At 46.0% G+C, this 14,147-nt stretch overlaps 1 protein-coding gene across 3 annotated transcripts in view; it reads right to left on the bottom strand.

Moving 5' to 3' along the window:
- Positions 1 to 2,915: 2,915 nt before the first annotated feature.
- ccnd2a (cyclin D2, a) overlaps positions 2,916 to 14,147 on the bottom strand; it is a 137,295-nt gene continuing 126,063 nt past the window's right edge. For all 3 annotated transcript variants that reach the window (XM_034534760.1, XM_034534761.1, XM_034534758.1), the window contains 2 exons: positions 8,128 to 8,276; positions 2,916 to 3,124 (listed from right to left, as the gene is read on the bottom strand). In XM_034534760.1, the coding sequence (XP_034390651.1) occupies positions 2,948 to 3,124; positions 8,128 to 8,276 (326 nt within the window). In that variant the 3' untranslated portion in view covers positions 2,916 to 2,947. The remainder of the gene's footprint in view (positions 3,125 to 8,127; positions 8,277 to 14,147) is intronic.

Below are 14,147 nucleotides of genomic sequence, written 5' to 3'. Positions count from 1 at the left end.
CTTGATGTCTTCACACCTCCTCCTCTGTCCTCTCTTCACTTTGGAATACAGTATCTCTAAATCTTAGAAAACCCTTTTGTGGGTCTGGTCACCCCATAAAATATATCAAACACAAATTGAAAAGATGGTCTCAATATATAACACATGCAACAATAATTTGCAGGAAAGAAAATCACAACTATTACGTTCGTGAGAGAGCTAACATCAGGCAAACAGAGGCAAAATGAAGAGGTTATATGTCAAATATGTCATTAAATTGCCCAGATTGAAAAACATCACTTAAACATGTGATCCCCACATTTGTCTTCAGTTTGACAGACATACACTCAGCAAAGTCGCACACTGTCAAGAGAAACAACTCAAGCATTAAGTCAAAGACGCCTTTGTGTCGCAACGCCTCGTGTCCCATTAAAAACAAAACAAAACAAAACAAATCTGTCTCTTGTTTTGTGCGGATGTCTGTTTGGCTGATGAACCCCCTTGCCAATGATTTGAAGCAGCAAAGCTCACAGGGGACAGATGTGTTCACTGACAGACAATCGGCCTGAAATACACAAGCCAGCACCATAGAAAACTGATCCGAACAAAGGCTCTGCCGTCTTAAAAATGCAAACCTCATGGCCCTCTGAAGAACATGTGCAAATATTAGATGTTACAACCACCGTCTCTCGTCGCTCATTGCTGCCCTGTGTGACTATCTGTGGCTGTGATGCAGATAAATATGAAGAAAAATTCAAGTAGAAACAAATATTTAATTTCTTGACAAAGTAAAATAAAATCAAACAGAACCCGTGGATCAGTGAACTCTGCGTGTAGGCATTTTTCCAAATCATGTTTGCGTTTTCTATTTGTTCAAATTCGCTGAACAACCAAGACTCCCCACCAACTTGCACTTTGCGTCAATAGGAATGTTTTTTTGTTTGTTTTCGATTGGAATGTCCTCTCGTCGCAAGTTGTGGAAAGCCTTTTTAATGTGACTCTTGCTTGACAAGGGTATGTCTGACGATTGGGAAACCAGCCCTACAAAGTAAACCAAAGAAAGGCTAACGAGGAAAAAAGAGAAACATCCATTCACCTCCAATCAAAACCCGACACGTTTCATTTACTTATCTCCTGGGGAGCATGTTCTCAAAGTGCTTTGCCATTGAAATCATATAGGGGAGCTTAAACAACCCTATGTGGGACTCCAGATGCATTGACAGTAAATCATCATCCTGTACTCCTCTAATCCCCCCCCCCCCCCTCCCCTCCATGAAAGTTCATCCACACCTGATCTGGCAGTTTTAGTTCCTCATTTATTCATTTCCAAACGAAGAACGTTTTTGTTCACTTAGCTGTGTCACTGTAGACATTCATCATGAGAAATTAATGTTGATTCCAGCCAAATATGCAGAAATCAACGTTTTATCGTGAGGCCTTTGGGCATCTTTTGTTCATTATCATCTTCCGGCCACTAGCTGTACATCCTCCACACAGCAGCATGCTCTTGCACCACCACAATCCTCTCAGTAATACCATCCTGTGCCTCCCACAGTTCAACTGGGACTCCTCAGTTGCAAACTGTCCCTCTCTTTCTCAATTCTTTCGGCGCCACGCTCGGTTCCCTCCCTGCTAATTAATACAGAGGAGTCCAATGTTGCCCAGACTTCTCAAGACATCGTCCTCTCCTGCTTTCACATGTGCCATACACACTGCACTCGTGGGAGGTCATGACAACTGTGTCCAGACTCAAAGCAGCCTTTCACAACTAAGGAAACACCATATCGTAACAACGAAAAGAAAAAAGTATCTGTATTATTAACAGAATGGCAAAACAAACACCTCACATGACCTCTGAATCCGAGGTGCAACCCCTCAAGAAAAATGCTTGTAGAAAGATAAGGGGCTCTATGTGAAAGTCCCTTCGCCCATATCCTCCTTCGCTAAATCTTAACTCTGTCTCACTCATAGTGCATGCACATGGGTTTATTGTTGGCCAACAATGAACCATGATACATTGTTAATGCATGACGGCAGTGATATAGCATAGATGCCCTTTTATACTGATGGACAAAGTATGTGTAGCCTCTTCTTGCGCCATAGTCCTTTGACTTAGTACTGTAAGTCTGCGACTTGACTTTCAAGTGCCTCACGCCGTAGAACGCACACTGCTAATATAGATACAGGTTCACATGTAGCATTCACACCACGCACGCACGCACGCAATCTGGCATACTCGCATTTAAACACAGCCGCTTGCAACCTGCACCCACAAACTGACACACAAGCAGCCTGACAAGAGGAGCTTATTGATCTCTACTACTCAGTTCCATAATATATCCAATAATATGAATAATAATAATTACTAATACTACTAATAATTATTATAATCCCGTGGAATCGGGACCGATCGACTTTTAGCATAACGCTCTCACGGCTTCTTCTGTTTCTCTCTCATGTGGACCTTCTGGTGACCGAGGAGCTTGTGTCCTCTCTGACACCAGCCATGAATGTTATAGTGAAACATGTAAAACAAAACAGAGAAAAAAAACGTAAGCCCCACCGTGATCCCATATCATTTCTGAATAGTTTCCACAACTTCTACCATGGTTAAAATATAACTTAAAGATCATACTATACAATCAAAGGCAGAATGCAAATATGATTGGCTTCCCTTCTGTATATCCAAGGCACCACAGAGCTTCATCTTGTATCAAATTTGTTGCTTTTGGACTAGAACATCATAGAAAATCTTTTTCGTGGGCAGGTGTTTTTGACTTGAAGAACAGAAAATCTACACACACACACACAAAAAAACTAGCAAGCATTGTTCTTTTTCTTTTAAAGGGCTTGTGTTTTTAACATTTTTGTTCTTTCGTTCTTTTTTTCTGCATTTAAGAAAATTGAGGTTTTTTTTCATGATGCTTTTTTTTTTTGTAGATCCTGTGCAATATCGCCCTCTGGTGGTTCACAGGTTGACATCCCGGACGTCTGTCGGGGTGGAGGATTGATCCAGCTCGTCCAGGCCTTTCCCGCTGGGGCCTCTCTGCGTCTGCTGCTGCGTCTGCTGCTGCTGCTGCCGGCCCTCACGCAGGCTGCTCACCAGCACGCGCTCAATCTGCTCCTGGCACTCTTTGAGAACGTCCTGCAGTGCAACAAGAGAGGGAGGACACGCTGTAAACATATATATGTACACACATTTTAAACTGTGAGTAGGGGAGGGGTTTCTCCTCTTTCCAAATCAAGTCAATTTCACCTTTCTTTAATGTGTCATGTTGAAGATGAGTTGATGCAACTAGAAGGTTGTTCAGTTTGCCTGAATCAACAGATCACGATATCCTCACTAGTAACAGGAGAAACCGGGACCGCTGGTGTGGCGGCAGAGGGGCCAAGGGTTTTAAATGCCCATCGACTTTATAGCTGCTCCAGCTACTACCAAGGTTGAGCACATACATGGACCAGACTTAAGCATTAAATCAGCCTACCAGGGTTGTGCACTGAACACCCCTATAGCGCTCATGTGCTCGGACACACGTAGGCATTAGCACACGCACACACCACTGCCTCTCCCATCCAACCACCCACCCACCACCTCCGCCATTCCCAAACACACAAAACCCAAACAGAAGTAGCCTTGACAACGGCAGCTGGAAACACAGGTAGTACTAAAGCTATGTTAATTACATCCACCTCCTGTGGGAACACAAAGGTGGTGCTTTTTTAACGAGAGCCAGTCTGTGTGCCTGCCTGCCTGCAGGGGATCCATCTGAGACCTGGTCGGCTCGCCTTTCACCATCAAAGGCTGAGGCAGCAATCTGAGAATCCACCTGGGAGAGGAGCCTCTCAATAGCACTGAGCCCTCATATCCTTCCCTGATGGAGGGTTGACAGAGGGGACAGGAAGAGAGAGCAACTCACTTGGGAGGCGGAGACTGGGGGGGTATGAGGTTAAAGGGGAGAGCGGTGCTAAATGAGTTGTTAGCAAGAGCACAGAGAAAAGGTAAAAAGTGTTTTTGAGTGAGGAACTGCGATGACAAATAGTCAGAGCAGGCGGCTGCAACAGAGCAAATGACAGCGTTAACACTGCTCCCTGGTGGCAAAACACCAGAACGCAACCGAAGCCGAGTTGCCTGCTTTTCCGCTTTACACACACGCACACTCGTGAATAACCCCCTGCGAAACATGACTGAGAGCGCCCCATGGCCGGAGGGATGGGTGAACGTGTACCGCTTGTGGAGCGAGGACACATTCTTGAGAAATTTAGAGCTAATTAAAACCTGATGGGCCACAGTTTGAGCCTGTGTTACAGCCTCTGGTGCCGCTGGGCCTTGATGAAATGAGAACAGAGGCCTCACTCACATCTGAATAGCTCTTCGGGAGCTTCACACGGGTGAGTGGCAAAAGGTCACTGTGTCAAAGGTCAAACAGCATGACGGATAACGGTGTGAGGCATGCACCGTGTTGTCGAAGGGAAACTACATGACTTTTTGATGTCCAACCCAACTTTCAACACTGGTTATTGGTTGCAATTCTGTATATGGGGACAACGAGTGGAATCTCTCTAAAAGAAGACAAACGAAATCAATGAAATTACACGATCATTGATGAAATGGCTCTGAGCCAAGAGGGATTCTGCTGAAGTTTGCATGAAGTCCTTCCTGTCTTGACGTCCCTTTTATTCTGAGTTCTCCAGATGAATGATTTGATGTTGAGGAGGTTGGACTGATCTGGGATGGGGAGCAATGGGTCTTACGTGGAGGAAACCCGCCCAGCGTCTGTCTCTTAATCTCCTCCAGAGGTCGGATGCTAACATGGTCGCGTGCACACACTAGCACACACAGAATCTTCCCACCAACATGTGCCCCATTGCTCATAAAATCCCAATTATATGAGACAATTAAGTAAAGTGAATGAACATGTAAAGGAACTGCCTGTGTCTTACCACAAGAATGCACGCCTTCACTTCTTAAAAGACATTCTCCACAGTTCCGTTCGGATGCCATGCCAAGCCCCATGGGCTTTATTCAAAAAACCTTAATGGCTTCAATGTGTGACTACTGAAAACACCAATTCTGTTTTCAGTAAACTCTGGATATTTGGATACTGTGAGGGCCAACAGCACCAAATACGTTTGCCATGGGTGGTAGCATCTTATTTTGTAGCCTCAACCCTGGGAAAAACACAACCGACCTCAGATCCTCCCTTGTCATTACGGCCTCCATCTGCCTCACCTCAAACCTTGACGGCAGACAGACAAAACCAAAAGGAAGAAAAGTGTGAAGCCGTGGAATGTGTTCTAACTGCTGACTTTACCACACAGGACTTGGTGGTCAGACAGCTGAAACAAACACACAGGCAGACACACACTACAACTCTCAGGGAATCCTAAAACTAAATATCCGGAGGCTGACACTTGAAGTAAGGAGTCACCACATGACTTGAATTTCCACAAGTTACAATAGGAAATGTGACCGTTCTCTTACTTCAGCTTGCATGCCGAAAAACCACAAGCAGTGACGCCACAGGCTGTGGTAAAAGAGAAAATCCTTAATAAATGCCTCTTTGTTGCAAATTCGGACTCCGACACACTGCTGTTGAATAGAAAAATCACATTCTGATATCTCATCTATCGATCACCCAACTTGTGCGAGACCATCTCAGTGATATTTAGGCAACGATGAAAAAAGAAAAATAAGAATGAAAACTGAAAAGGAGGAGGAATGGGAAGATGTGTTTCTGGTGTCTTGGTGTGTGTGACTCTTACTGAAAAAGAAAAAGATGAATGAGAGACTGAGAGAAGTTGACACAAAACAACAAAATCTAGGAAGTGGTCTTAACCCCTTGCACTTCTCTAACCTCTATTTCCTGCTTTATCATTCCATAATGAAATGGAAACTCTACACACTTGGCATTTATGGACTAACCATTTGTCGAAATCCTGTGTTGTAGCGTATATTTCTTACTGACACTACAGATGACCTGTGCAGTGTAGAGGAGTCGCAACTGATCAGCCTCCCACTGGAAACTCACCACATTCTCACACATTTCCTATTTTCTTTCTCCACACATTAATGACTGGGCTCTCAGGCACACAGCCCCGTCTGCTGTCCCTAACAGGGAGCCCCTCTTGGACACACCAGGTGTTTGTGAGGCTACGCACATTCTTCCAGAGGGCCTAAGATGGTGTCTTGGCCCTATCACATTTCCACTGGAAAACCACAGCTTCTGGATACCAAAGATGCCAGCGGGGAACCAGTGAGGTGGCGATGGCCGTGATGCTGTTGGCAGCAGCAGCTGCAGAGGTTGGCGAAACTTGCTTTGCCTTCATATGCTGCCTGGCCCTTCGGCCGGCTGGTTACGATACTCTGTTCCACCCTCTTGCCGAGCCTCTACACTGCCTGCCAAAACTAAATACAGTATGTTAAGTGTACACATTTAGACTCAGGTTCAAAAAAGCCTGCCTGAGGTGAGCCTTGGTTATTGAATTGACGAATATAGTGGTTTAGATTTTGGGAAAAGAAGGTCGGGTACGTGTTAAGATGACAGTCGACGCTCACCATTTCCTCTCTTTTTGGGTGTGAAAGCATAACTGCCCAATCAGGGTTCTCCTTATTGCTGCCAACTACTTCTGGGCATCCGTCATTCGGATTAGTTTTTTGGTGGTGCACGTGTTGAAGTAAGTTCTTCAGCAAATTTACAAACCAATACACAAACTCTACGTGTTTGTTGTTGGCTGGCTTCTTAGCAGTTTATACTGAAGCCTCTCATATGTTGAATTAGGAAGGGTGCCCTCTGCTTTGCCTGCTGTGTTTACTGCGAGCCATGGCTTGTCTGAATCCAGGAATGTGAGGAGTTGATCACAGAGACACAGAGCGACTTAATTCCCTCAAGTCTGAGACCTTGCAGCCTAAACACACTGAGGCCCTGTGCTGCTGAGGTCAGCTATTTGTTTTTCCTCAGCTGCTGAGCGAGACTTCACACAACTCGCACCAGAGGGAGCCATGCTATCCAGCAGTGCTGCATTATGGACCATAGGAGCAGGCGAGAGAGGGCTGATTGTTTCAAGGGAGGCGTGAGGGAGCCCCCCCCCCACACCACCTTGTCTACCCCCAGTGTCCTTTTCACACTTCAACAGCTTTCTTCCACCTCCTCCTCTAACCTTTCCTCCTTTTGGGACAGAATTAAACAGACCAGGGCTGAGGCTCGGGATTCAGTGTCACATCTGCTGCCTGTGCGGTGAGCACACGTGATTTTAAAATCTTCATATTTAAATAATAACCAACTAAAAGCCCTTTTCATCTTGTTTAGTAATAGGAGTACTCCTGCCGCGGCAGTGGCCTCAGACCCAGGCTCTGTGCTGGGGCTGCCCACAGCTCTTGAATAGAGAGAAGACTTATTTCCCCAAACAGACTAATAAAGAATAACTTAACACATCACCTCCCAGTCTCACTCATCCATCCCTCTGTAGATTTGCCCACCAACTCACCCTTACAGTAAGCTATAGCAAGCTGAAGTCCTCTCCCATCTGTGTGATGAAAGCCAGGCATCTCAGAGTCAGTGGAGGCCCTGCCTGTGTTTGGACTCAACTCACCCACCACCGCAACATTCACTGTACCCAGACAGCCACACAACGGCCTGGCCAGCATTCCTGTCCGCGACAGAGCATACTGTATATGCTCTCAACCTGGCTCGATTTAGAGGATTCTTCATATGAGGGGGCCCAGAGCAGCCAGAGCGGACTGATGGAGAGCAAAAGAAACCTGCCACATGCTACCTAGAAGTCTAGCGCAGGCCAGAAAAGACTGCATCAAATAAACAGATGCAGCTCAGGATTTCTTTTAATGAAGACATTGTTGATCTTAGTTTGATGCTCATTTTTCGCTTCTCATGACAAACTTTTGACATAAAGAACATGGATATTTTCCCTTTAGAGGCATTGCAAGGTAACAGGTACAACTGTGTGTTTTGGTGGAAATAAGATGGGTTAATGGGAATTCAGTTTTGAAGAGCTAGTCAGCCAAGTACTTGGTCAGTAGAGATACTAACATGTTCTCCTCTTCATTCAAATATTCAAAACATGTCCATACACAAGTATCAATCCCTGATTATAATTCAGTGTTTTTCTCAGAGAAGGACCAAACAAACTCACCACTTCTGTGTTTGTGATTTTGGCCAGCAGGTCTGTCAGACTGTCGCCCCACTGTGACTGGTCAGCTGCATCCAGCTGTAGGCCGCAGATCGCTGCCCCCACACTTCCTGTGGCAATCATGGAGGGAGGATACATGGCGAATCCGAAATCTGTTAGCAGAAGAAATACCAGTCGAGTTAGATGTATCTCCAGTGCTATTAGCTTGGTAACGATACGAAGAGGTATTCATTGTTACATTAAGCAAGGTGCTAAAATCTTTAGTGCAGCAAATGACAAAAACTGTTAATTTGCACTGGATTCTTTATTCACCTGGTGCGGTTTCTAAATTACACTTTTAGATAAATTTGCTCCTCAAAAAAGGTACACATACGTCCCTCCAAGAGACAATATGATTTGGCAATCTAGCAGTCAGCTAATAAATAATCCCTCTATTGCACCGGGTCTGAACGCAGCGCTCACTAATGACCAGGGGGCCTGGATAATGAGGGTTCACTTGGCTTGTAAAGGAGCTGAAAAGCAACCACCCTCACTCGCTCCCCACCCCAGTTCCCCTTTCCCCAGCCCGGCCCCTTTTCTTCCATCTCCTGAGTAAATTGTGTGCTCGCTGAAAAAAAAAAACCATAGCGCTTGGAAAGGGAGGAATAAAGAGGCTCAGTGCCTCTGCCAATGCTCACTGCTGTAGGTCCTTTTTCCACGTGTGGTCACAGGCGTGCGTCTCAAAGACCAATAACCTTGTTAGCTCCCCTCACTGTCATTCATAATGCAAATGAGACAGCTTGTGAACGGGCCAGAAGCCCGAAAAGGCAAGGCAACTGGCATCCAGGGAGAGGGAGCAAGGGAGACAGACAGACAGTGAGAGAGAAAGTTTTTCTCTTCACAAACAGAGACGCGCGCGCACACACACACACACACACACACACACACACACACACACACACACACACACACACACACTCCTCTCTCTATTCTCTCTTTATGTCTTGCTCAACTTCTACCTTTCTTTTCGGACAACACATGGCCTGCTTAGACGGGACCCGTGAATGGCACACATGCCTCAGTCTTTGTTGCTACAACAGGCAGCGGTTTGCATTGGCGGCCCTCCTATCTTTTAGCATATTAATAGAGTGGCAGGCCTGTGAGAGGGAAAGCAGAAGAGTGTGACTCCATTGTCCAGAGTCATCACCTCATTTCACCCAATTGAGAGACACGGGGGACAGGGGCTCGACGGGGCGGGGGTGGGGGAGATGAAAAAGGAGGGATGGGCGGAATGGCGACAAGGCAACAAGGAGAAAAGAAGGGAAGGTGGTGGGCTTTTTGGGGGAGAGGAGGGGGTAGACGACTCCGATGCACATCACTCTTCCGCCTGTGTCCAGACTCTTGTGAGGTTTTGGAAGAAGAAAAGAGTCGCCCTCCAGCGACCCTCACCTCCTGCCTCCCATCTACCCCCCACAAGTATTCCTCTGTTCCTGGGCCACCTATGGGCTAGAGGAGTGGGCAGTGGGGGCATAGAAACAGCCTGCACATTAACATATTGCCATATATTCAATTGCAAAAGCAAACTGTGTGCGATGGCCATGAAGGAGATTTTTCTTCCTTCTTTTTTTTTTTTTTTTTTTTTTTTTTTAAATCTAGAATCAAAGAGGTAGGCCCTTTGATAGCTGTAAAGGCAGCCCCTCACTGCCTTTTTAACATGCACAGCCAGGCGCTTTCTCATCTTGTGGGCTCAGTGTTGACAAATAAATGAACTTATTATACACCCCTGTGTTAGCCGCTGGGCCTCTGCCAAGGGGCGATTTATTAAAGGCTGCCTCGAGCCAAGAGGAAAGAGCACACAAAGCCCCTTAGCATTACATCACTGCTGTAAGAGCACAACTTTCTATAGAGGGGTAAAGAGACAAAGGCATACACGGATTTACTGTACGTGTGTAGTGAGCGCGGACTGACAGGCAAGGAGGCAGACACCTAAGAGACACAGACACAAACAATGCACTGATGTCTGCATGCTTTAAGATGCAGGGACACACGCGCGCGCACACACACACAGACACACACACACACACACACACACACACACACACACACACACACACACACACACACACACACACACACACACACACACAACACACACACACACACACACACACACACACACACACACACACACACACACACACACACAGCACAGACGTTGGTTTGTGGGAGAGCTGAGTGGCGGACAGTGGGCAGCAAGCTGATTTTTTGCACTCAAGACAAGACAGGTCTGTAGCAGAACAAGGACGCGCGCGTGCAGCCGATGCAGGCTGACACTCCGGCCTGGTGGCTGCTGCATGTGGGGGGAAGAATGGCTGTATTTTAGGAGGCCCTCATTGATATTCATGTTGAGGATAAACAGTGTATGTAGCTGAGTGGGGACGCCTGCGATGGAAAGCTCCCTGTGAGCAGTGGCTGGCTGGCCTTGGCCTGCACGCCTCTCACCTCCTTCAATGGCCCTTTCTCCTCCGTGTGCCCCCTCATCTCCATTCCTCCATGTTCCTACCCCCCTGAAACTTCATCCTCGGGCTTCTGGTCATACAGTCTGCTGCCCTACATGGCCCACTCCTCTTGGGTGGCTGCAATGCACAGTATGCACATTAAACTTGTAAATTAATTAAAGTTGGAAAGTTGAACAACAGCCAAAAGAAGAAGAAGAAAAACAAACATCTCCCTCTCACCCTCTCCTCTCTTTCCAGGGCAATAAATCAGGGTCTTGTATTCTATACATGTAGCATTTATTGCCCTTGTTTATTAAAGGAGTAGCATTACGAGGACCCTGGGCCTGTTGACGGATTAAGGCCAAAAACAAACATCATTTGGGGATTGGCATGACAGTGTGCTTCACCGCTAATGCAACACAGCCTGGTAGTCAAAACAAGGTCTGTAGAGAGCTTCTCGGACAGTACAACTAGTGGAGCTCCTGGAGACACACAAACGGCAACGACATTACAACTGGGCTTGAGGAGTTCAAGGGGGAGAAATCTCTGATCAAGAAACAATACCTTAATTCAACTCTGTGTCATATTCCATTAGCTGTTTGGTCCAGACTGTCACTCAAACAGAGAACAAAACTTGGGGGCTGTCTGAGGCTCAAACTGAGTTCCACTCAGAAAACAGAATTCCTCCTTAATTGTTGCCCCCCGTGACAGCTTTCTTCAGCCTTGCACCATCACCTCCAGTGTCACAGCTGCAGCCTTGAGGCGTTGGTAGCGTCAGCAATGAAGAGCATACAGATTCGGATTAGATAAAAAAAGGTGAAATATTCTAAAACTCTCTGCCTATCTTTGTCTGTAGCTGAAATGATTTGGATAAAAAACCCTCCTATCAAAACAAAAAGGTTGGATGAGAAAGACTGATGTCCATGACATCAATGTTCAAGTCAAACTAGCAGCCATTTACATAACATTTACTTTACTTCAGATCACAAATATTAGTCTTTATATTTAAATGTGACCACGTTTGTTTAAAAACATTTTGATTTCTAAATCTTATTGGTGGAATAATTGCAGCCTGAAAGCAAAGAAATCTTTCTTTGTGTTTCTGGTGTGAGTCAGCTGGCCACAGTATTTACAGTGTGGTGCTGATTACACCACCAGGGCAAAGGGGGGGTGGATCAAGACATGCCACTCGATGATTCACTCTGTGGGTCACATTTTTGGGAGCATACTGTCCGGAAGCTTCTCCCTGCTCCGTGTGATGACGATGCAACCGGACCGGACACAATTCCTCACATCAGTGGAGCGTGCAGAGAGATGATAATTTGTTGAAGGACGTAGCTAATTTGTTAGGGTTCTGAGTCATCAAACATGAAGGAGGTTGTATGTAAACAAACACCAGTAAAGACCATTTCATTGACCACATCTGAGATGAATCATTCCTCTCCAGAATGCGGAGCCGGGTCTGGAGGGGATTCTCCGTGCAGCAGCCACTTGGAGAGGCAGCTACAGGAAGCACGCAGCCTCTGGACAAGTGACTGTCGTCACTGTCTACGCCTGCAGCGTGCAGACTATATGAATCTAGGCACACCTCTGCTAGTAACATGGATGTTAAGTTCAAGCTCCATTACTAAACATTTGGCAATACTAACCAGTTAATAATTATCAAGTTACTTCCACCAAAAGAAAACCAAGAAGTAATCCAATAGTATTCTGAGATAAAAGAGCAAGTACTCACTTAGTTAAATCACTTTTTATTTACATCCCAACTCTATTGTGTCCTCCAGGACAATTGACAGCAGAGTTGGCCCTGATCCAGAAATGTCTTTTGATCAGCTTCTATAACTATTGTCACCATTCCATGCATTGCACTACAGAGAGGGCTATTGGAGTCAGGCATGAAAAAAGAAATATATAGAACATAATCCCTGCCAATATGACAAGAAGACAGAGCTCAATAAGCGCAGCAGACAGGTTGGGGTGCATCTGTCTGCCCCATGCACCCCGTCCATTCTCCCACTTTAGCTCAATTGAATAAGAATAGAAGAGGAAGCTCGGAGTGCTTGGTGTCTGTGTGTAGGAATGGAGGTTCATAATCTCCCTTAATGAGCTTGTTTCTGGGCTATTATCCGGCGGCCTGCCTGAGGGAAACGCTGGTGTTTCCTATCAAGTGGCCCCGCAGCGCTGACCCTCGCATGGCTCTGCATATGAAATGTAAGGACCAGGCCTTTTGTCTCCTTTCTCCCAGCCTCTAGCTGAGCTCCTGAGCCATTTGCATAGTCCTGAATGGACCAGCCAATGTTATTAATTAATACAGAGCCAGCCTGCGCCACCTGACAAAATCCCACCGAGTGGCCCGAACGGAACTGTTTCATCAAAAGAGAGGAGCCATTAGGCATGAGAGGCCTTATTCTCCACTTCTCCTCTTCTCTCTCTTGTTCCCTTGAAAACAGAGAGCTGCGGTTTTATGCATGTTTTCTTTTTCACTATATGGGCAGCAGTGATGGGAGTAGTGGTGGGTGGTGGGTTGGTTGAGACTGTATAGAATTGGAAGGCCACAGGTGACCCGTTGTCAACTGTCTTGCGAATGTAAATCCTCTTTCTGCCGTCTCTTCACCTTCTCAGCTGTGCTCAGAAGATGACTCCAAGGAGGATTCTCACCCGATAACCCCAAGATTTATGGCTGGGAACGTTCCACAAATGGGGTTTTAAATTCCCGGAGATCTTCAGATCCACCAAATTGTTGACTCACTTGCGCCCTCTCTTTCTCTGTTGGCCTGGGTACAAGTCTGAGGAGAGCTTACACAGATAAATGGCCTGTTGCTAATATGGAGCTATCTCCAGAAAGTCTCTCTCCTAAAACACAATGTCGGGAGGACGACTCCACGAGGCTCGTAAATGTATTTCCACTGCCTCATTGAAACAATTAATGACAAAGTGCATGCTGAGTCTTTCACAACGTTGCTTTGTGAAAAGGTCCGATCACTGACACGCTGTCATTCCACTCATTAATCCACTGGCAGAAAAAAAAAGGGTTGAGAGCTGTGGGGTGAGACCGGGAGAGGAAGAGGTAATAGGAAAGAGGGAAGGAAAGGGAGACGCAGAGACAGCGAGGAAACAGGCGTTTCTTCTAATTTTTCTTACCCTATCAGGATCCAATACACATCAGTGCAGGTGATTCCAACCCTTTATGTTGCAAATACCTGTCACCTCCCTATTCATCTATCTCTGCACACACTCCTCTGAATGATATCAGCACAAAGAGCCGTTTCCCATGAGGGGGTGTAGTTAGCATTCCTGTATGAGGCCTGCAGAAAAGGAAGCTGCTGCTGGTGGTGGGGGTCACCCAGAAAATGAGTAACAAAGGAGTGCCAAACAGCCTTATTGTGAAAGTATTTTGCAATTTTCCACATTAATGTAAGATATAAATCCTTGTTTAAGACAAGTAAGTGCTAGTTTCATATCTCTATTGGTGCCTTGTTTGTAGCTTTGTGGAATTAGAGGTGATGCAAACAGGAGAAACCTGCCCTATAGTGAATCTCAACATGG

Source organism: Cyclopterus lumpus, chromosome 6 (assembly GCF_009769545.1).
Source record: "Cyclopterus lumpus isolate fCycLum1 chromosome 6, fCycLum1.pri, whole genome shotgun sequence".
In the NCBI taxonomy this organism is placed as follows: Eukaryota; Metazoa; Chordata; class Actinopteri; order Perciformes; family Cyclopteridae; genus Cyclopterus; species Cyclopterus lumpus.
Note: the sequence above shows the minus strand (reverse complement) of the source record. Positions and strands in the feature narration are given on the sequence as shown.